Source organism: Solanum stenotomum, chromosome 9, assembly GCF_019186545.1.
Source record: "Solanum stenotomum isolate F172 chromosome 9, ASM1918654v1, whole genome shotgun sequence".
NCBI classification, from domain to species: domain Eukaryota; kingdom Viridiplantae; phylum Streptophyta; class Magnoliopsida; order Solanales; family Solanaceae; genus Solanum; species Solanum stenotomum.
In genome coordinates this window covers 10,198,780-10,222,712 of record NC_064290.1, presented here as the reverse complement: position 1 = coordinate 10,222,712, position 23,933 = coordinate 10,198,780, and the positions used below count along the sequence as shown (strand labels likewise).

The 23,933-nt window shown below is 31.6% G+C and overlaps 2 protein-coding genes across 2 annotated transcripts; one reads left to right on the top strand and one right to left on the bottom strand.

Annotated features, from left to right (window-relative positions):
- Window positions 1-10,976: 10,976 nt before the first annotated feature.
- LOC125876267 (protein ALTERED PHOSPHATE STARVATION RESPONSE 1-like) lies at window positions 10,977-18,737 on the top strand. The gene is made up of 5 exons (XM_049557399.1): window positions 10,977-11,180; window positions 12,124-13,393; window positions 13,997-14,208; window positions 14,674-14,897; window positions 17,849-18,737. Exons 2-5 carry the CDS (start codon window positions 12,253-12,255, stop codon window positions 18,561-18,563), a joined length of 2,292 nt encoding a protein of 763 aa, XP_049413356.1. The 5' UTR covers window positions 10,977-11,180; window positions 12,124-12,252; the 3' UTR covers window positions 18,564-18,737.
- A 1,316-nt stretch (window positions 18,738-20,053) lies between these two features.
- LOC125876395 (uncharacterized) lies at window positions 20,054-21,474 on the bottom strand. The gene is made up of 2 exons (XM_049557578.1): window positions 21,282-21,474; window positions 20,054-20,409 (listed from the first exon to the last, which is right to left on the bottom strand). Exons 1-2 carry the CDS (start codon window positions 21,395-21,397, stop codon window positions 20,205-20,207), a joined length of 321 nt encoding a protein of 106 aa, XP_049413535.1. The 5' UTR covers window positions 21,398-21,474; the 3' UTR covers window positions 20,054-20,204.
- Between the last annotated feature and the right edge of the window lie 2,459 nt (window positions 21,475-23,933).

Sequence of the window (23,933 nt, the reverse complement as noted above, 5' to 3'; positions counted from 1 at the left end):
TCAAATGTTCAAATCATAGAGATGTCTCTCAATCTCAAGGAAGCTGAAGGGCAAACATATATCCACGTTAATTGCAAGAGACCTCATGGGCAAGAACCAATAACTGATGAACTTTTCTCTGAAATAGATCTTCAGCTGCAGAAGAAGAAGCAGAAAAAAGAAAACATCTCAAATGAGGAAAAACAAGTCTGTGGATGGGGTGTTGTAGTATGTCCAATGCAACATCAAAAAGTGATTGTCGAGGATGATGATATAGAAGAATGATCGAGGACAAAAAAAAGATGCAGGATGAAATTGATCAACTAAAGGAGAAGCTTCTGACCTCAGAAAACACCAAGCTTAAGATAGAGGTTAATCAGTTGACGAAGAGTCTTAAAGGTTGACCTCGCCTCATTGGGGCGTGAAAAAGAGGCATGCAGTCAACAGAGGCGTATCCAAGGGGGTCACTAGGTTTACGTGAACCCATGGTCCCCTCTTGAGATTATATATAGTAGTGTTATATTTTTTAAAAAATATTGAAATATAAATGTGTGAACCCACACTTGAAGTATCACATAATGTAATTATGATTGGGTGCACCTCTCTTCAGGTTAGAAATTTGAATTTTATATTTATCTTGTTTTATTTTTCTTTCTAAAATTAGATAACACTTCTCTAAGTGGTAATTACTATATATATATAAGAATTAATTTTAGACCTAAAATTTTAAAATTTTAACGATTTTCAGTAGTAAAAACCTAAATGTCGAACCGATTAAATTTATATCATAGATCAACCTTTTTTATAACAGTGCACCCATCATCTCAAAATCCTGGATACGCCTCTGGCAGTCAACAGGTCGATCGATTGAACTTAGAACTGGCCGAGTTCAACAAGAATGTGATACATTGCATGGAAGACTTAAGAATACATATGTTGGAGGAGTCTTTGCCTGTAAAAGATCTCTAAGCAAAAATCGAAGAGCATAATTCTTCAAAGCCGGCATTGATTATTGGTACTGATCATTTTTTTTTCATTCTTACAAGGTGGATAGAGCAATTTTCTTGATCCTTTAGACTTGTATTCTCTCGAACCAATATTTTGTGCAGATTATGCATGTTTCATGGCGTTGTAGTTTATTTGAAAGACTCATACTTGGATGGTAATGAGTTTATGATAAATTGCACAACAAAATTCATATATGCCTTCATCTCCAAGATATTAAGTCTTGCAATTATATGTGTTGTCAATGATATGCGTGTGCATGATACATGAATTATCAAACTTCTTGGTGGTTGAGGTACCCATTAGTGTTCCAAAAAAAATACTTATCAGCAATTTCTGAACACTCTTTCATAAGCTATAATTTTTTTTAGAACTTTAAGTTCTTGAAAAATAGCATTAATGTTGCCGACAATATTCGTTTGTATAAATATAAGGCTTAATCTGTTAGATCAATTCAACATTGCTAATTTCAGTAATAGTAGTTGATTTCTTAGTGTGTAGTGCAATATCAAAATCTAAAATTTCAAAATGAAATTTAATTTATTTGCACCAATCTGAGAAGTTGATTCTATTAAAGATCACAGAAAGAAAAAAAACAAAGTGTAAATAAAAAGCTAGTGTTGAAAATGAAATAGGCTTATTCGTTAATGCAAGACATTATAAACTTGAACATACTTCATATTCATAAATGATTTATGTACTCTAAAATTTATTTTGGTGTCTTCATTTGGGACAAATATCAACATATAACTTTGAACATACTAATGGTGTAGAAAAAATCTTATTTGATAATCTTTAATGTGTCAATCACCAATATTTATTATTTTTAAATATAGAAAAAAACTAATTACACATATAAATTAATGATTTAATATTCAATAATTATAAGAACAATTAATCAACATTTGGGCGATTAAGAAATAAATTATAATCACGAACTTCAATTTATCCATAAATTCATGTAAAAGCATTAGAATCATGGATAGTTGAACATAAATTTATTCATTATTTAAAAATTGATTATCATAAAGATTCGAACACATTAATTATTAAATAATCATACATATTAATTTTTTTTTAAAAGTTATGGATAACATCTATGTTGAATTCATATCAACATAACAATAAATGATGAATCAAACTTTACCGTGTCAGGATCTTAATGAATTAGCCAACTCAATATCATAATTAAGATTCATAAGGTTGAAAATATTGACGAAAAATAATTAGTTCCTAAATTATGCTCTGATATCATATATTAAAATTTTTTCGATATAAATTATGACTAATTGAAAATTCGACATGACTTTAAGATATTGGAACTTAATAATTTTTACAACACATCATATAAAATTACTTTAATTCAAAAAATATTTTTAAATTCATGACGTGTTCTTGAATTATCTTTAGCAAAAGTGATTAAATTTTTAGGAGAAACTGATTTTTCTCGCTTGCACTACATTCTTTCTCACGTTATTTGATGAGAATGTCATGAATTATTATTTAAAGAGTATTATTTATTAAGGCCTTTATAATCATATTACACACGGAATCGTCGTATATATAGTTGAGATGTTAATTTCCTCATGTATAACTATGAAGTCATAATGAGATAATTATATAAGAAAGAATTATACAAGTGTGACACAAACACGACATGTGTCATAAGGTATGACACATTTCTAGCATATTTGACATGTTTCAAAATGGCTATGACAATTCTTATATATGCTTGACATAACTCATACATGTAACTCCTCTTACACATATATGATACTTGTTCATGACATATGTCACGGTGATTAATTATGTTGACATATATTATATTTCTTAGACATTTTTTTTTTAGATATGAAGACCTCTCAATCATGAAATAGTCACTTGGTGAGACTTTCTATTGAAGTGGGAGTGGTTTAATTGTCTTAAATATTACTTCATAAATTTTAGCTAATATTTAATATTAATTAGCTCCTTAATGATTAAACTCAATTTAATGATATATATCTTACATGAAAATCATAAGAATAATAATTGATTAGTTGATGAAGCAATCAAAAAATTGGGAATTCAAATGAAATGTTACTTTATAAGAAATTAGAATTTTATTTTCATGCTTCATTGACAAGTACGGAGAAGATAAAAAGAAAAATGAGAAATCCTCCTCCTTTTCTTTATTGTTCTCATTAAGCCTCAACATTGACATATGGAGTATAAGAAATAATTTTTTTTTAAAATAATCCGAACTTGTGATGTTTAAATTTTTCATTTTATTTATTTGGTTATAAAAATATGTTATTAAGAGTAAAATGAAAAAAATTAATCAAATAGTTTATGCATATATAAAATATAATAATTTTGTAATATTAATAAGGAATTGTGCGCACAGAACAAAAAAGATAGGTTATTATTTTTGGAATTTGGGAACACTTGGGGAGAATTGCATTTTTAATTATTCCAAGCATTTACTTGTGTTAATTAATTAAGAAAAAAATCAGTAAGTAATGATCCTTAATCACATGCAATTAGATGTGTTTCCTGCTAATCTTTTCCTATATTACAAGTACTAAAAAGTTGAATAGAGAAAAAACAAATAAAACTTTAGATATGTTTTTTTTTTCTTTTCCACAATTTACAATAACTTTTTCTTTTTAAAGCTATTGTGAACTCAAACCATTATGCAAAAATGATGCATCTTCCTTTTCTAGTTTGTATTTTTATAATTCAGAATGACATCCTTCTTCACTAAGTTACTTTAATCCACCTATTAAGTTATTAATTATTAATCCTAATTGATCTAGTTAGTGCAACTATATGTCAATGTTCTTATCACCCTCCATTTTCAATTACTTTCTGACTTACCTTTTCATAAATATTTATATCTCTAAAGAAGTAGTGAAGTTTAAAATATACCCCTCAATCTAAAATAAGTGTTATTTTTTAAAAAAAAAAATATATTTTAAAGTAAGTGTCATTTTAACTTTATGGTCAAACATATTTTTGAACATAAGTCTTGAAAATCTAATTCAAAATTTATGGTCAAACATATTTTTAAACATAAATCTAAAATCTAATTCAAAATTTATGGTCAAAACCTTTAAAAATTAATTCAATATATATGGTCAAACAATTTTAACATAAATCTTCAAAATCTGATTCAAACTTTATAGTCAAATGGATTTTTGAACACGAATCTTTAAAATCGAATTCAAAATTTATGGTCAAACATATTGAACATAGATCTTCAAGTTCTGATTCAAAATTTATAGTCATACATATATTTAAACATAAATCTTTAAACTCTGATTCAAAATTAATGGTCAAACATATTTTTGAACACAAATCTTTAAAATCTGATTCAAAATTTATGACCAAACAAATTTTTGAACATGAATCTTCAAAATATGGTTTAAAATTTACGACCATATAGATTTTCTATACTATGTGTTTTCCAATACTTAAATCAATACTTTCTGACTTTCTCATTCATTTTACTTCTCCAATTTATTAAAAATAAACATTATTAATTTTTATTTGCTAGTTTAAATATTCAAAAAAGAATATTTATCGCGTTCCTAAAATCCTTTATCAACTACAGTCATTTTCTAAAATGTAAAATTATTATATTTAAATAGAAATATAATAAAAATATTTTTTAATTATTTTTTTAATAAAGATATGCAGTCAACACACAATTTATCTTTGGTTTGTATATAAGTTATATTGGATTAGTTATGATGAAATAAATTATGTTGGGATAAGTTATGCTGAGACTATTTCTTATTAATTTTCTTATTGATTGTTTGGTTTGTTGTATTCAACATAATATGCATTGCATAAATTATAAGAATAAGTTGGTTGTTTACAAAAATATCCTTCACTTAATTTGTTTTTTATATTTTCTTTGCAAGCTTAGTTATTCATTCTTAATATAAAACTTTCATCTTGTTTAGCATAAATATTTTTTTGTGTATATTCCAATGATTATATTGTGTGTATTTAAAATAAAACGGTCATCTTATTTTGCTTAAAAATAAAACTTTCATCTTAAATTTGTTAAAGTAAAAGATGAATTATTAGTTATGTCATTTTATTTAAGCACATATCACTCTTAAATTCTAAAGTATTAAAGTTATCTTTATTTTTAGTGATATATAAAACATAAACTTTCAAGTGATTAAATGTATAATTAAGAAAATATGTAATTCAGCAGTAGAGAAATTAATATACAAACAAACATAATGATTAGTCAAATGAATTCACAAGTAAAAATTATATTTATATCGTGTAATTTTTTAATGAAAAAATATGTAAGAATAATCATAAAAATAAGAGGTGGTGAATGTTATTATACATGATATTAAAATAATGTGAATATACATAGATGTGAAAAGTGAAATATAAAAAGAATTTAAAGGGACACTTTTATCATTTAACCTATTTTAATCCAGAATAAGTTATTTCAATATTACTATTCTATTAAAAGAGAAGAATAATTTATTTCGATACTAATTACTCCCTCTGTCCCAATTTATGTGACACATTTCGCTTTTTGAGAGTCAAACATTTTAAGTTTGATCGAGAATTTGCTCATGAAATTTTCAATTTTTTAAAAATGAAATTTATATATTTGTAAACTACATAAAAAGTACTATAAGTCTCAATAATTGATAATTCAAAATAGTTAAAAGATATAGGAAAAATTTACAGTCAAAGATACACTTATTTGAATCTCGTAATTCGAAATGTGTCACATAAATTGGGACAGCGGGAGTATTAATTTTGCAATATGTAGTCAAGAGTCAAATGCACGTGTGAAGGGAATTAAGAATTTGTAGTTTTAACTTTAAAGAATAAATATGTAGGACTAGTTGTGCATTCTTTAAATAAACATGTGAAATGAGAATCCTGTGTTATACTAATTTGTTGAGGTGCATAAAAATTAAGGGTAGTAATTAAGCGGATTGGATCAAATTAATGAATTAGAATAGGTAGTGGTGTTTGTGGTTCGGTTTGGATTAATTATTGATTAAAATCAAAATCAAAATCAAATCAATTTAATTGAATTTTAAATCTCTAAAATCAAACCAAACGAAAAAAATAACCGTCGGTTTGGTTTGGTTTGGTTCAATTTTTTGGTTTTCGGTTCTAAAGTAATAAATATTTTGATACGTATCTCGATAAACACATACACCTAATACATGAACAATCTATTCGAAAATTATTATGGATTCAATTAAGCAATACTAAAGTTATTATTACACGAACAAAGTGATTCAATTAAGAGAAAATGTGACTATTTATGTGAAGTAGAGTAGGTAAATACCAAAATAATGGATTTTGATGGATTTGGACTTAGGGTTATAATAGCTGGGATAAAATTTGGGCTTAAAAAAATGATAAAGTTAAAGATTTAAGTTAATTAAAATTTAACAAAATACTTATATTTTATTTATGAATAATATATAAATAATTATAAAATTTATATATCTAATTTCTCAGTTCGATTTGATTATTTTTGCGATTTTTGTTTTAGTAAAACCAAAATCATACCAAATAATATCAGCTTTCAAAATTTAAAACCAAATCTAATCAAACCAAATCAAATATCAATTTTTTTAATCGATTTGATTTGGATTGCGATTCGATTTGATTTTTTATGCATAACCATAAACAATCTTAAGAATAGGTTTATACAAAAAAAGGATAAAGATCCAATCCAATTCAAATTTACTTGGCTCAAAACAGGTTTAGTAACGGATCACAATTCAATCCATCTATTTTTTACTAAGTTTTAATTGTTTTATTTATTCTTTTATGAAAAAGTTTATAAGTATCTAATCAAATTATTATTTTTCTTTATTGTGTCATTTTAAAGTATTTTAGCAATATTTCTCATTAGACAATCTACATTTCAACTCAACTTTTAATGAGCTAAAATATGTTGGATTGAAATGAATTGAGCTAATAAATGAGTAAGTCAATAACTCATCCAGACTTAAAGCGGAATGAAACGATCAAATTATTTCATGGATCAAATAAATATTTATTATTTTTAAAATTTTAATTAATATATAATGTACTTTCAGCATATCCTATTTCCTGGGCATTTGGGTCAGATGAGAAAGTAAATTTTGAACATCGTCCCACCCGTTATAATAATATTGTCTTATTCTTTGGCTGTATGACAATTAGGAGAAACAGCCAGACAAGAAAAAATACAAATAATAATAATAATAATGGAGCTTTTACCCCAAAGTCAAATATTTGCATTATTTTTTATTTTGACATCAAATAGACAACAATTAATTTAATTTAAAGAATAACAGCGGCATTCTTTTTTTTAATAAGAGTAATATTTTGTCCTTCTCAAGATTTGATCCGATTAGTTTTAATTTTAAAAAATTGGATCGTGAAAAAGTAAAGCAAATAAATACTTTCTTATATTCTAATATAGTTGTCGCGTTTCATTTTGAAGAATAAATTTTATTAATTTTAAATTAAATTAATTTAATATTTAAAATTTAAATTTAAATATTTAGAATATTCAAAAAGTATTATAAATAATATTTTTTCATATCAAATATGATTAAAAATATATTTTAAAATATTAATAAAAAATTTATATCATTTAACTTTAACAAATTGTCACAAAAAAAAAACAGAGGGAGTATAGCTCATAGTGCAGACTGCAGAGTGTCACAAAATAATAAAAATGACCACGTGATATAAAATTATGATTTAAAATCATAATATGAAATTATATGAAATGAAGTTGAAGCTTGTTTGGATATGCATATGGATTTTTAAGTTGTATTTTTCAATCGTAAAAAAATCATAAATTGTGAAAATTATCAAATTGCCCTAATTTCGTATACACCAAATAAGTAAAGTTTATAACAATTTTTTTTTTGTTTTTTATACCATATATAACATATCAAATGAAAAAAATATTTTGATAAAAAATTTCATAAATCAATTTAGATTACATATCAATCTAAATCTTAATGGACTAAACTGAATTGAGTTAAAATAGATTGAGCTGATAAATAAGCGAATTTTAACCAAATCATATTTGAAGAATCGAGTAAATTGAATTGATTGAGCTTGATTTTGATACTCATAATATAACGATTACCTCTCTCGTAACAATAATATATATAATTATTCATAGGAATATATATAACCTTAAAAAGACAAATATGAATTAAAGTGGTAAATTAAATAAGAAAAGGACGTTTATGTCCCACAATATAGAATAAGAGAGGCAATTTCCTTGGAATATGAGTAAGTGGAAAAATTGTACGATTATGTTTTTTCATAATGACTTTGTTTTGTCCCATATTATCTTCGTCAAAATGGAAATTATTAATTAACGTATATATAAGTTAGAAATTAGAACTAATGATGAAGTAATTAAATTTCAAAATTGATCATCATCTAAAGGCAATGGCATTATTGAAATTTTGTAAAGAAAGAGTGGCATTTTCATCGCAACTTATTTCGAGGCATCCCCGTGGTGGTATTAATTAAAGCTGGTTTTGCTTTATCTTTTTTGCTTTATTGGGCAACTTTTTTTTTTGTTTTTGTTTTCTTCAAAATAGTTTTCTTTCTTTTTAGGAGTAAGCTATGATAATGTTCCTATCATTTTTTTTTATTACGTGATTTCAATTCATATATTGGAAATAATAAGATGTTAATATAGTAAACAAATGTATTACAATTGTTAATAGATTAGGTTCATTTTACGAAAAAGGAAAAGGTTAATCTGTTATTTATTTACTTGAGTTCAGGATCGACTCATATATAATAATTTTATTTTATTTTAGAGGTTATTAATTAGACATAGTGTTTTAAAAAAATATATATTTAGTGAATTAAAAATGATTATGTATTAATATTAAAATTATATGATGAGTTAATATTAAGCACTAGTTGGCAGTTGAAATGTTATTTCTCTGCTCTTTCGATATTCAATCATTACAATAAAATATGATATGATATGATACATTCCTTATTATTTCGATATAAGTTTGTGTTAAAAAATTGACTATCAATTTTAACTTTTTACTATACTTCATCTTTAAAATTGAATAAAAGTGAAAGAGTACTTATGTCTTACGAGAGAAGTGGTTGTCATCCTAGTTCATTAACACTAAGGGGAGATAAGATCACGTTTTATTCTTTTAAAAATATATTTTAAAATGATATAGCAAACACATTAAGAATAAAAAAAAAAAAGGGAAATTTAAAAGTAGAAGTTTAGTTCATACTATGAAAAGGGGTTATGCTCGAGTATCACCTATTTATTTATTTATTTATTTGTTTGAGACTTTTTGTTGGACGTTTAATATTTGAACTGAGACACGATTAAATTTATTTATGTCGCAAATTGAAAGTAATATTGTTTTCTAACAAAAATAATTTTATATTTAATAGGACTCGAATTCAAAATTGAATAAGAGTGAAAGAGTATTTATAAAAGTTACAACTCCACTTCAACCCTACATGTCTTTAATAGTTGATTAGAATTATATAAAGTATTAGTTATGAGAAAATCTGTATATTTTTATGCAAGGTTTAGTTATTCATGTACTGATTTTTCCTTCTTCTCTATCATGCATAAAATAAAACCAAACATCGTATTAATTCCATAAATAATTTACCTATGAACCAACTATTTTTTAATACAAAATTTAAGACCTCTATAATTGTATCTCCAACCAGCTAGTGGTAAATGAAGGAATGAAGAGGAATATGATTCCTATTCAAATATTCTTTCCAAAATCAAACACATGAATTTCATTTTTAATTTTAACTCCATAAATTTTAAATAGCATAAAAAATTATTTTAAATTATTTATGACCAAATGCCTACTTAAACTCATTTTAAGTGATTATTATCGAGAACCTTTCGAACAAGTTTATATGTGAACACCATCTTTTGAAAATGAATAAAAACAATAACTAACGAGCTTTACAAAAAGAGTTTTAAGTTATTGATTTGAAATTAATTAATTAATTTTTCATAGCAATGAGTGAACTAAATAAAATTTACCTGAAAATACCTAAGATTTAATTATTTTTCCTATGTTTTCTTTTGTTCTATTATTCTTTTTTCTCCTTTTTTTAATTTTGTTATTCCACAGTTTCACATAATATATCATGCATTAAGAATTTAAGATGTTTGGATAAAAAAAAAGTACTTATATAAGTATTGAAAAATATCAATTATCTCTATTCTCTACACATGATCATCATTATTTTTCTATATATTTCAAAAACTTGCTCATAGTGTCAACAATTTAATAGAATAATTATTAATCCAAATTTAATAATATAGGGAGAAGTATATATAAAAAAAAAAGTTGGAAGAGAAGTCATATCTAGTCACACACAACAAATCATACAGATATTATGAAATTTATGAACCACCAAAAAGAAGGGGAAAAAGTTGAAAAAAAACAAAAACAAAAAATAATAACAAGTGTCAAAAATCATATGAACAGTATGTCCAACAAGCAAAAGCATATGATCAAGTACATCTTAGCCGATAACTTTAAATAATTTTTCATTTATTAAACTCAATTTATTTTACTTCACTTAAATTTAGTTCAAATTATTCATGTACCACCACTCTAGTCATGCCAAAGTGTACATATATATTCTATTTAGGGACCATCATTTAAATCATAATCGCAATTAGTAAAAATTTATAAATCTACTCTCTTCAAATAATGGTATTCTTATATAATTCTTCAGCCAGTTAGCTATCAATCATACACTAGAGATATTTTTGGATCAAACAATTGACGACAAGGATAATTTTAAATCAAAATATTAACTGAAAAGTTATAACAGTGTGCATTTTTAAATAATGAGTGGTATTTGCGTAAATAAAGAGAAGATGAATGGCAGTAAGTATAAAAACGTCAAATATTCTGAAACTTCACCATATTCTTTACTTTACCTTATTTTTTGCTTTTCGGTGCTACTATTCTTCTTCTTCTTCTTTTATGGGTTTGCTTTTTTTCTGCACTTTAAATCTGTTTTGACCGTTGCTTTCTCTCTCTAACCCCCACAACGTCTCTTTGTTTTTTTCCTTCTTTCTTTCTCTCTCTCTCACACAGTCACACACTTAGCATTGATCACAAATTCCCACTTGGGTTATTCCTTCTTCTTCATCTTCTTATTGCCAGGTACGGATTTTTCTTATCATGTACAATTCTTCTGTGTTATCTTCATTTTGTTTGTTCGGAAAATGGGTTTGTTTGTTGTCAGGGAGTGAGAAAGCAAGTTCAGTTTTTGTGTGAGCTTCGTTGATTCACTTTTCTTCTGCTTCAAGATTTTAGCCCTTTATTGTTAGTTTCTTAAAGGAAATGTTAACATTTTTGTGGGATTCTTTGTGTTTATTCGAAGATTTTTGTGGCTAATTTGGGAAATATTAAAATGGGTTGCTATTTTTTTGTGATTTATTAGCTGAATGTACTGAATCCACTTGCTATTTTTGCTTTAATGTGTGAGGGTGCATTGCAAACTCAGTTTTTAGTTTTTGGAATTAATGGGTAATTTAGATTATTTAATCTCCATACTTATCCTTAAGAACCCTTCTTTTTTTCCTTTTTGGGTTCATCAGTTTTACTGGCTTATGGAGTAGTAGTAAGCTGCTCAAAATCTTTGCTAAATTTGTTCTTATTTTTTTGCTAATGATCTTCTGTAAATTGTTATTGCCTTTTCAAGCAGATAAGGATGGTAAACTGCTTACATAATTTTGTTCTTTAGTTGCTGATAAGTATGAATTTATCGATTTTTTGGAACTTGATGTGCTCTACCTGAATGCGTGGAAATATATCCTTAATTGTTAACGGGTTTTTCGATATAAAATTCAACATTTTTCCTGATATGATCTTGATCTCTTGGAGATGAAGCAATTCTATTTGTTGAGACCAAGCTATTGCAAGTGCTTTCAAGTTTTCTTTATTCTTATGGCTTATTAACAAGGCAAAGAACCTAAATATGTCATTGTTTCCAATAATTTATGTATAGAATAGCTTCTTGTTTGTTTCTTTTCTTGTTGGTTATATATCTTTTGATTCTATCTGAAAATGTAAATTCTGAAACTCGCTTTCTTGTTTTGAACAGTTTGCTGGTTTCCATATGAATTTGGTGACCATATTAAGAGGACTTAATCTCCTTTCCTGTTTTGATTCGGGCCTGAAAAATTCTTAGGCTTTTAGAAGAGAAGAGAGATAAAGTTTAATTTTGAGAGAGATGGGATGTTCTTCATCCAAGTTGGATGATGAAGAAGCTGTTCAACTTTGTAAAGATCGAAAGAAGTTCATTAAACAAGCAGTGGAACAGAGGATGCGATTTGCTTCTGGACACTTGGCTTATATCCATGCCATGGAAAGAGTTTCAGCTGCTCTTCGAGATTATGTTGAAGTCGATGAACCTCGTGAATTTTTGCTGGATTCTTTTAAAACTCCACCCTTTACACCTGTTAAGAAAGTAAGTCCTGGTTTCATCTCCATAGAACCAAAATCCTTTTCCATAACACACTTGAAGCCTGAACCAAAACCCAAATCTACTATAAAAATAAATTATCTTAGGTCAGGTGGGAATCCTGCTGTTTCTGTTGAAGAAAGACCTCGGTCACCTGAAACAGTTAGAATCCAGGCTTACTCCCCAGTGCATCAATATGGGATGGATAGTTTCTTTTCTATGCAATCCTCACCGATGAACCCTTCGATTTTTCAATATTCCCCCAACAACAGGCCTAATTTGCCTCCCCCTTCACCACAAACATCACAGTGGGATTTTTTTTGGAATCCATTTTCTTCACTTGATTATTATGGTTATCCTACGAGAAACAACAACCTTGAGCAGACAATTCTCGACGATGACAATGATGGGCTAAGACAAGTTAGGGAGCAAGAAGGGATTCCTGAACTAGAAGAGGAAACAGAGGTAGAAGAAACTGATCATGGAGAGGATGTGAAAGAGGATCGGACCAAAGGAGTTCACAGTTGTGATAAAGATGAAGTTATGGTGGAAGATGTCGACGATGACGATGATGATGATGATGATAGCGATGAGGAAGAAACCGATGATGAACATGAAAATGTTCCCCATATTCAAGAATTACTATCTAAGCCCAACCAAACCACAACAATGGCAAAGACTCAGAATGTAGGGCAACTCAGCAATAAGGAGACAGCAGTTGCTGATCCTGAAGCAAAAGAGGAAACACCTGGATTTACTGTTTATGTAAATAGAAGGCCTACAAGCATGTCAGAAGTTATTAAGGATCTTGAAAGTCAGTTTATGATTGCTTGTAATTCTGCTAAAGAGGTGTCAACTGTGTTGGAAGCTATCAGAGCTCAGTACTCATTGCAATCGAGTGATCAGTCAGGTAAGGTGTTTACATAAAATGCTTCACAACACTTTTCTGTTTTTCTTGTTCTTCATGGCTGTGCACCCTAAGTCAAATATGCATGCAGTGGAAGTAGCAGTCACATTATTTTAGCTTGTTCAAGATCCAAGAGCTAGGTCCTTGCATGTTCCTAGTAGCATGGAAAATGCTAGTTTTTTTCTTGCTTCTAATCTGGACCGTTCTTTTAAGGTCTATTGCCAAAAGTAACTGATATATTTCGGGAGAAATGGCAAGCTTCAAACAGTATACAGTCGCATCGTTAGAAGAAACCAAGGTTCTTTGAGCAGGAACAATCTAATAAGAAGAGTTGTTTTTTCACTTTGAAGCTGAATGTTATTCCGAAGTGATGTGCTTCCTATGAAAGCTTCTTTATGCCATTTTCTCATGCAAATGATATAGAAGTCAACTAGAAGCAGTTGCCATTTTTTCTGTTAAAGAAGTGAGCAAATGCTTATTTTTCTGATTGTCATCAATTAATCCTAACACCTCCAGATTTGTCATTCAAAGGATTGTCGCCATGTTATTTGGTCAAAGTTTTGAATTATTTATGTTTGGATGCTTATCTTCTTATTTTATTTGCAGCGATGAAAATGTTGAATCCAGTAGCTCTGTTTCGCTCAGGATCATCAAGATCATCCTCGTCGAGATTTTTGATTAATCCTTCAACTTTAAGAGATGAGGGTTATCAGAGCAGTAGTGACTTATCCGATGAATCTAGCGTGCTCTCAAGCAGTCATCAATCAACCTTGGATAGATTATATGCCTGGGAGAAAAAACTATACGAGGAAGTCAGGGTATGCTTCTGCTTCTTAAAGAAAATTTAAGATATAAATCAATTTCGACTAGTTTGTCTAAAAATAGGACGAAACACTAAACTGTTGGAAAGAGAAGAATTCAAATATGACTCTTGAGCAAGAAGAAGAATTATCACTGTTCATTCCAGAAATAAAAGGAAAATGCAAGACATGCATGTATATATAAAATGAAAGGGATGCATGAATTCCATTTATTACCTGCTGAAAGTAGAATGAATTCAAATGTGATTCTTGAGCAAGAAGGATAAAAATTATTGTTCATTCCAGAAATAACTGGAAAATGGCAAGACATGCATGTATGGATAAAACAAAATTATTGCGTAAAATTTCTTTAATTTATCTGACCTCCAAACATGTTTCTCTTAAGTAACATTTTCCTGTTAACCTAATTACTCTAAGATGTTGTCGTGAACATCAGTTATTCACTATTATAATGTTTCATAGTCAGGTGAGCGGATCCGGCTAGCGTATGAGAAAAAATTGGCTCAACTCAGAAATCTAGATGTGAATGGAGCAGACCCTTCGTCTGTGGATAAAACGAGAGCAGCCATTAGGAATCTGGATACTCAGATAAAGGTTTCAATCCACTCTGTTGAATCTATCTCAAGAAGGATTGAAACTTTAAGGGATGAAGAATTGCAACCTCAGCTTTTAGAATTAGTGCAAGGGTATGTATATGATATCCCTCTTACTGTTCTTCAGCTATCTATACTTGCCAACCATTCCAGTGCTATGATTTATTTGCTCAAACTGTCATGTTATTGAAGCTTCCCCCATATCCATACATAATAATACATACACATGTATGTATGTACGGTTATATCTGCTCGCATAATTTAAAGATTTAAAAGAGAACTTGAGAAGTTCCTTTAATGATATAATCAAGTATTTTACATTGATGTCTCAATTGAGGAAAAAAGTAAAACATTTTGAACGAATAAAGTATATGACCCGCCCATATTTGATATGGATAAAAAATGGGTAAAAGAGATGACAAACATTTCTTCTTCTTTTTTTTTTTCTCTTTTTAGGGTGTGTTTGATATGAAGGGAAATATTTTCCACGGAGAGTTCCGAGTTGGGTTCTGGATGGGGGATCAAGGTTAGGAGTTAGGTCTCAAAACATGGTAGGGAGTCGGGTCCGAGAGATCAGGGTCGGGTGTCAGGTCCTGGGTCGAGGTCGAGAATTGAGTCCCTAATCAAAGGTCGGAAGTTGGGGTCAGGATTGGGTTCCAGGTTGGCATTGGAAGTTGGGTGACGGGTCAATGTGAGGAGTCAGAGTCAGGTCCTAGATCAAGGTTAGTAGTAGGGAGTTGGGTCTAGGGAAGGGAGTCAAAAATTAGGTATAGGGTCCGGAGTTAAGGGTTAGGTATAGGGGTCGGAGTTGGGTATTAGGTCTCATGTCAGGGTCGGCGTGAGGAGTCAGGTTAGGGTTATGAGCTAGGAATTAGGTCTAAGGTAGAGTCAAGGGTTAGATATAGGGTCAGGAGTTGGATTTCGGGTCTCATGTCAAGGTTGGGATAATTATCCCAGTTTGAGGTTGGATGTCGGGTCCCAGGTCGAGGTCGAGAGTTGGGTCGTAAGTCACGGTTAAGAGATGATGAGTTAGGTTTAGGTTGAGATTCGGGTATAGGGTCAAGAGTCAAAGAGTTAGGTCCTGGAGTCGGGGAGAGGAGTTAGGTCCTGAGTTGAGAGTTGGGTCTCGACTTGGGGTAGTTAGGTCCCAAGTTGAGAGTCAGATCTCGACTTGAGGTTGGGATTTGGGTATAGGGTCAAGAGTCGGGGAGTTAGGTCTCTACTCGGTATTGGGATTTAGGTCTAGGTTCAGGAGTCGGGTAGTGAGGCTCTAGCTTGAGAGTCAAGTCTCGACTTGAGGTTGGGATTTGGGTCTAGGGTTAAGAGTTAGGTCCTAGGTTGAGAGTCAAGTCTCAAATTGAGGGTTAGATTCGAGATAAGAATCTCGAAGGGTTCTCGGGTCTGGACTCAGGGTTGGGATTCGAGTATAGGGTCAAAAGTTGAGGAGTTAGGTCCTAAGTCAAGAGTCAGGTTGACTCGTGGTTGGGATTCGGCCTTCGGGTCTAGGATCAAGAGTCGGGATTTAGGTCTCGAGTTGGGATTTGGGTCTAGGGTCAGGAGTCGGAGAATTATGTCCCGAGTCGAGAGTTGAGTCTCGACTCAGGGTTAAGGTTCGGGTCTAGGGTCAGGAGTTGGGGAGTTAGGTCCTGGGTCTTGACTCGAGGTTGAGCTTCGGGTTTAGGGTGAGGAGTCAAAGAGTTAGGTCCTAGGACAAGAGTTGGGTTTCAACTTTGGGTTGGGATTCGGGTCCCAGATTAGGGAATTAGGTCTCAGGTCGGGTCTTAAGTCGTGGTTGGAATTCGGAGCTAGGTCTTGGATTCCCACTCAACTTGGGGTTGGGATTCGGGTCTCAGGTCAGGGTCTAATCTGGTGCTAGGTCTCGACTCTAGGTTGGGATTCGGCTCTATGGTCAAGGAGTTAGGTCATGGGTTAAGAGTCGGATCTCGACTCTGGGTTGGGATTCAGGTCTATGGTCAGGAGTCGGGTCCTAGGTAGGGAGTTAGGTCCTGGGTTGGGTCTCAAGTCGTGGTCGAGATTTGGGAGCTAGGTCCTGGATCGGGTCTAACCTCCGGGTCGGGATTCGGGTCCCAAGAAAGGGTTCAATCGGGTGTTAGGTCTCGACTCTGGGCTGGGATTCGGGTCTATGGTCAGGAGTCGGGTCCCAGGTTAGGTCTCAGGTTGTGATCGAGATTCGGGAGCTAGGTCCTGGATCAAATTTCAACTTGGGGTAGGGATTCGGGTCCCACGCCAAGGTGCGGTTGGTGTTGGGTCTTAGGTCGAGCTTTGGGAGTCGGGTCCAGAATTAGGTTCGGGATACATGTCCTGTATGGAGGTCGTAGTCGGGTGCTGGGTACCCATTTTTGGGTGGTGAGGTTGAAATAGTTTTTAAAGAAATGTTTTACTTTATATACAGAAGTCATTTTTCTTAAATTTAGAGGAAAGTAATTCCATTTTAAAAATATTTTTCAAAACATTTCAGTCAATAAAGTATATGAGAAAATTGAATTTTTTTTCATAAAATGTTCTCCTTCATACCAAATACACCCTTTAATAAGTATATTTTTTTGAGGTTACTACACCCTTTCATACTTTAAAGGAGTGCAATTGGTGGATACCCATGGGTTTCCTTATTTTATGATGTAAATAATATGGGTTGATACATATTTGACCAACTTCTCAAATGAATGGACATCTGAGTTGAGCGAATAACGGTAAATTTTATCCATTTAATCCACCCCTAGCTGTCTACTAGAATTATTTACGGCATATCAAATATGTTTATTTCTTTCATATCAAATTTTCCAGAAGGATCCCTTAAGGTCTTGGTTTTTGCACATTTAGTTATTTAGAGCTTCAGAGACTCTGTTCTCTTGATGTCCCCCAACTTTCTCAATTTGGTTTGGTTAGTCAATTATTGGAGCTAAACTTTGACATCAATAGAGTTGCTAATTAAAATTCAATGATCGAAGTTAGGTTTCTTCTGCTATTAAATGTTATTTGCTGCTATGTACTAAAAACTTACAACATAGCTCCTTTGATGACAGGTTAGGAAGAATGTGGAAGGTTATGACAGAGTGCCACCAAATGCAAAAGCATACTCTAGATGAAGCCAAGCTCTTACTAGCTGGCACACCTTCAAAGAAGTCCGGTATAAGGAAGTACACAGTCATGTCACCTTCTGAGCCTCATAGGCTAGCCCGTTCTGCTGCTAACCTTGAGATGGAGCTCAGAAATTGGAGAGCCTGTTTCGAGTCATGGATCGTTTCTCAACGATCATACTTGCATGCTTTAGCAGGCTGGCTTTTGCGCTGTGCTCGTTCAGATTCTGACACATCAAAATTTCCCTTCTCTCCTCGTCGTTCCACGGGAGCTCCACCAATATTCAGCATTTGCATCCAGTGGTCCAGGTTATTAGACTCCATCCAGGAGACACCAGTGCTTGAAGGACTAGATTTTTTTGCAGCAGGAGTAGGCTCACTCTATGCACAACAACTAAAGGAAGATTCCCGCCGGACTCCTGGTGGGTCAAAGAGTCTCGGCGGAGAATCTGATGGGAACATGGATATCGTGGAAGTTGGACAGCTTGATGAGGACATAATGACAGCAGAAAAGATGGCTGAGGTTGCCATTAGAGTGCTATGTGCAGGAATGTCAGTTGCTCTGAGCTCACTGACAGAGTTTGCCATAGCTTCAGCTGATGGGTATACTGATTTGGTAAAGAATTGTGAGAATATCAAACAGCCACAAAATGCATTGTAATTTACATTAAAAATATTAGGTTAGGTAGGAAGGAATGCAATGTAAATTATATGTTGAGTAACTTGAGCCATAGAGGTGCCTTAACCAATCTGGGCTACTGATGATGCAGAACACAGAAGGAATAGAAAGCTATATAGAGGTGCCTTGATATATCTATATATATATTAGTTTCAATCTGAGCTTCTGATTGATTTTAAGTGTTGTAGATTTAAATCTAACACCATCTTTAAGGTATAATCCCAGTCATAGCAAAGTAAACATTCTATGTTGCACTAAAAATGCTCTTAATATATTAATCAAGCAATATGATTCATGGGTTGGCTAGCCATTTGAGTATTTCAAGTGTGGTGAAGTTGGTGTTCCAATAGGATGGCGCTTGACTTGTTCTATCAAATGGAAACAAGAAATTGGAACTCGATGATAGCCTGGTTTATAATGAACGACAAGTAATTGGATTGTTTGGGCTTGTTTTCTGCTATGTTGAGTGATAGCCTTAAGCCATAGACGAAAAACCGAAAAAATGGCACAATTTCTTTAAATTGGCTCCTAAGTGTCAATAACATATCGTGGATCATGGTGAGACTACGTATTGCTCTCCCAACTTCCTACGGAGGTTTCCGAAAAGGTTTGGCAAAAAAGCCGTCCGGAAGCCATTTCCCTAGGATATTAATGGGCTAACACACACGAAGAACTGAGAAAATCGCCTAATTTCTGTAAAATTGCTCCTAAATGCCCAAATTATGTCCGGAAAATGTTTTGGTTTCACGTATTGCTCCCCCCAACTCCCTACGGAGGGTTTTGTAAAGGTTTCGAAAAAAAACCGTTTTAGAAGTCATATCACCAAAATATTTATGAGCGTTACACACACGAAAAACTAAGAAAATCGCCTAATTCTTATAAAAATGACTCCTAAATGCCCAAAATATGTCCGAAAAATGGTTCGACTTCACATACCTCTCCCCCAACTCCCTATGGAGGGTTCTGTAAAGGTTTGCCAAAAAAATTGATCGAAAACCATATCACCAAAATATTCATAAGCTCCACACACGAAAAATTCAGAATATCGCCTAATTTCTGTAAGTTGACCCCCAAATGCAAAAAATATGTTGTGGCTCATGCTGAGACTATACGTACTACTCCCCCAACTCGTTACTTTGGGTTCCGTAATGGTTCTACCAAAAATTGACCGGTAGTCCTATCAACCAAATATTCATGGGATAACACACACATAAAATTGAGAAAATTGCCTAATTTCTGTAAATTGACCCCTTAAAAATATGTCATGGAAATGGTGAGACTATACGTACTGCTCCCCAAATTTCTGCAGTATTAATCATGTGTTTGATTTCTCTATGTCAAATTCAATTCACTATACATCCAAATTCTAAAATAAACAACCAAATCCTACATTATAATATGTCTGTGAACCAACAAACCTATCGAGATCCATTGCAAAGTAGATCCACAGAGGAATCAGAATTATCATGAAATTTCATATAATAGTAGATAACATTTCCAGAACTCAGGGCACTGATAGAATAACTTTTGTGTATGATCAAATCTACTACAGAAGCAATTCTATAGCAAAAGCAACATCGACAACTATTTTGAATATAATAAGCTTGTATAGTGTAAAGTAGATCAAGCCTGACTAAGTTTAGAACACTCAGGGCACTGAAAGTGTCCTCTAGCTCGACATTTCGTACAAGAAGAAGAGGATCCTACTTTTGATTTTTCCTCCAAAAGAATGAAATTGAATGCTCCTCCTTTAATTGTACCAGATCCTTTGCAACTTGAACATGCTATCAGTCTCAAATCTCCACATTTTTTGCACATTCCCAGTGAACTGCTCATAGGAAAAACCATTATGTATTAACACTGAAACAAAAAAGCAGTTGGGTTCTTGATGATCAATAATTAGTTGAGTTTAAGTTGTATGCACCAATATTCAAACCACATTTAAAGTAGTGATGAAGTGGCACACTGTTCAAAACTCGGTGAATAACTGATCTGTCCCTCTAAAGTTCTCCCCTCCATTTCATATTACTAATGTTCTTCCAGTTTTACCCTTATCCATGACCATGAAACTACTAAAGAGCTAATCTTTTTCAAGATATGTTAGTAATGTTGGATAAGGCACAAGTACCCCTAGACTATGAGCGAAATCTCAGAGACTCACCTTAACTAAACTAAGGTCATATTACCCCAAACTCATTTTTTTTTTTGTAATTTTGTACACCTTTTGGCTTACGTGGTATGCTCCGTGACTTCACGCAGTTGAGATCCGTAAGAGATATTTGGATGCCAGGTAAGCCAAAAAGGTGCACAAAATTACAAAAAAAAATGGGTTCACGGTTAATAGGACCTTAGTTTAGTTATGTATGTCTGTGCGATTTATGTCATAGTCTAGGGATACTTGTACCTTATCCCTAGTACAGTTAGTAAATACTTAGTACATTTTAGGAATGAGTAGTTTTATAATTAAGGTGTATGCTCAAACTAAAAACATCACTTATTTTGAAATGAAGGGAGTATCAGTAGTCTTTTGTCAGGATTTGAATCCATGATGTGTGCTTAATCCACACATTAGGTAATTTAGAGTACTATTAATGCGTAAAGATTCAATCATTGGTATTAATTTACTCAAATCGTAATTCATTGACATGGCAAAACCCAAAAAGGAAAAAACAAGAAATAAGTAGTTATAGTGCATAGTACCTGCGTTGAGAAGTAGAGATGAAGGAATCAATTTTGGGAGCATAAATGGTGGCAGCAAGTAGTAAACCACCCACTCCAAATCCTGCTATTTCACTTGCTGTTATGTGTTCGAACATTTCCCCCTTTTTTTTCTGCTTAATTAATGTTTACAAATTTGCATAAATAGAAAGAGATGATATGTTCAAGAAAAGAAAGCAATACTCTTTTATCCCAACTATTGGATAAGATATGTGGGGTTATTTTGTTTTGCAATTTTTTTAATTATTTTTTTTTAAAAAAAAAACTTAAATTTGGAGCAAAGAGATCTAGGACAAAGGGAAAAAGAGTGAACCAATGTGCTACCAATTGATGTGGAGCTTGGATTCTATGATTCATCCACATATTTAATGTAATTTTATAAATGAAATCTGAGAAGGGTTATTTCTATCTTTATAGGATATAAATGTTTTTGATAGACACCCAGCTCAAAAAAGGAATTATTCATAAAAGGATTGCAAAAAGAAAAAATGACAATAAGATATCAAGATACAAAACAAATGAAGCAACATATAGTAAGAACAAATTAAAGAATACGAACTATGCGATTACTAATTAAATACTATTACTGATAAGGAGAAAAAGATACGGGGTTAGCCTCCTACCTCTCCCACCTAAGCTAGCTACTAACTTCTAACCTAATATTCACTCTCGTATCTTCCTATTTAAGATCGTAACATGCCTTAAAAAAATATTGATGACCGTGGTGTCAGAGTCAGCTTTCGTGCATCTCGACTAATTCTACGACATACCTCTTAAAAATTTTGATGATCGTGGTGTTAGAGCTCGCTTTTGCGCACCTCGTGCGACTAATTTCACGAGATACCTCTATCTCTTCTAACATACTATAGTCAACCTCTCACACATTCTAACTGGTGCATCTGCACATCTCCTCTTAATATGCTCAAATCATCTCAGTCATGTTTCTCTCATTTTATTTGCCACGGAGGTCACTCTCCCCATACTCCTTATAACTCCATTCTTAATCATATATCTCTTCTAATATGCTCACACATCTATTTAAGTATTCTTATCTTCGCTACATTTATCTTCTAAATATAGGCGTTCTTGTCTTGCTAATTAACTCTCTGCTCTATACAATATCTAATCTAACCACCACTCTATAGAAATTACTCCTAAGTCTTGACGACACATTATTAATTATAGCATTATCATTTTATTTATATGTCGACACTGGTAAATAAAACACTAGAGATATTCATAAAGTTTTCTATTTAATTGGTCATAGAAAATTATTTATCATTTTTTTGTTTCTCAACTTGTATCTAACAAATATATGTAAGCCGATTAATTTAAATTTGTATTGAAAAATTCCACTTTGATTGTAAGTACATCTTGCCAAAGGAATTTATTTCAATTTTAGATCTCTAAATAAAATTTTGTTTTAGCCTTTCAATTATGTTAAGTCGGCATGATACCGTACCTTTAGTATTGCCGTGACTCAATCATTCTTTCACTCATGCAAATAAGATAATAAGATATTTTTTCTTTAAGAATCTTAGAAGACTGTTAAATTCATTCACTTAATCTGGATGAATTGTCTTAGTTAATATGAATTATATTAGTCAAAGCGAATACAATGAGATTAAGCGGTGGAGTCAAAAATATAAAAAAAAAATGTTAAAAGTGATATTCTAATTCAGGTTCAGTAATATTAAAAAGAGTCTTACACATTCACCCAAAAGTCAGTGGACCAATTAAATCATTTGTTCATTATGTGCTCTATAGTTTTATATAAATATCTCTTAATTTTTACACGAATATATATATATATATATATATATATATTGAGATGAGATTAGTAAGTATTCGAACACCGAATGACTATATGGGTCTGGCCCTGGTTAAGGACCATTTTGGTCATTTTCTCCATTTCCCAACATCAACTTGCAAACCAAAAATGAGAAAAATATCATACAAGTTTTTCAATTTCGTCTGTATGCAGTATGTGGCGGAGCTACACTTGTCCAAAAGGAATTAATTGACATAGTCACTATCACTTTGGAAAATTATGATTGGTTGAAATTCATTATATATGTTTTTTTTTTCTTCATGTGTTTACTTTCCTTATATTTTGAATATAATTACTGAAAATGTTAATAACCACCGATTAATTTAACGCTTTGACCTTACTATTGGCATAAAACTATATACTAAAACATGAATTTTAGCAATTTATATCCTCAGTTCAAAGTAAAGGACTTCTGCTGCCAGCTGAACTTTACATGTTAATGCTATTGATCCTTATTTCATTTTTCATTCCAAGTGATATCTTTAGTCACCTTTGTTAGGAAGTGTTTTACCCTAATATGAGATTTTCTAGCATGAAATTTTGAATTTAGTCGGGCTTCAATATAGGTACCGGACGGAAACCAAAAAGATAAAAAAAATAAAGAAAAACATACTTAGCACTGGTTTTATTTTAAAAAAATATACAGTAATTATGTTTCAATCTAGTTTTCAAAGGTCATTGTGTGGACAAGTCATTTAGTACGAGGGATAAGAGATAATAATTCTGGAACAAATGTTGGATTATTAATATTTCATTTGGTTAGAGGTATAGCTAGCTCCGGGATTATTCATCCCACCATCAAT

Bases quoted from the DNA above. Each gene is read 5' to 3' on its own strand.
- LOC125876267 (XM_049557399.1), top strand. From the start codon at position 12,253: ATGGGATGTTCTTCATCCAAGTTGGATGATGAAGAAGCTGTTCAACTT. The intron at 14,209-14,673 runs GTATGCTTCTGC...AATGTTTCATAG, and splicing joins AACTATACGAGGAAGTCAGG to TCAGGTGAGCGGATCCGGCT. The intron at 14,898-17,848 runs GTATGTATATGA...CTTTGATGACAG, and splicing joins CTTTTAGAATTAGTGCAAGG to GTTAGGAAGAATGTGGAAGG.
- LOC125876395 (XM_049557578.1), bottom strand. From the start codon at position 21,397: ATGTTCGAACACATAACAGCAAGTGAAATAGCAGGATTTGGAGTGGGT. The intron at 20,410-21,281 runs GTACTATGCACT...TCCTATGAGCAG, and splicing joins ATCTCTACTTCTCAACGCAG to TTCACTGGGAATGTGCAAAA.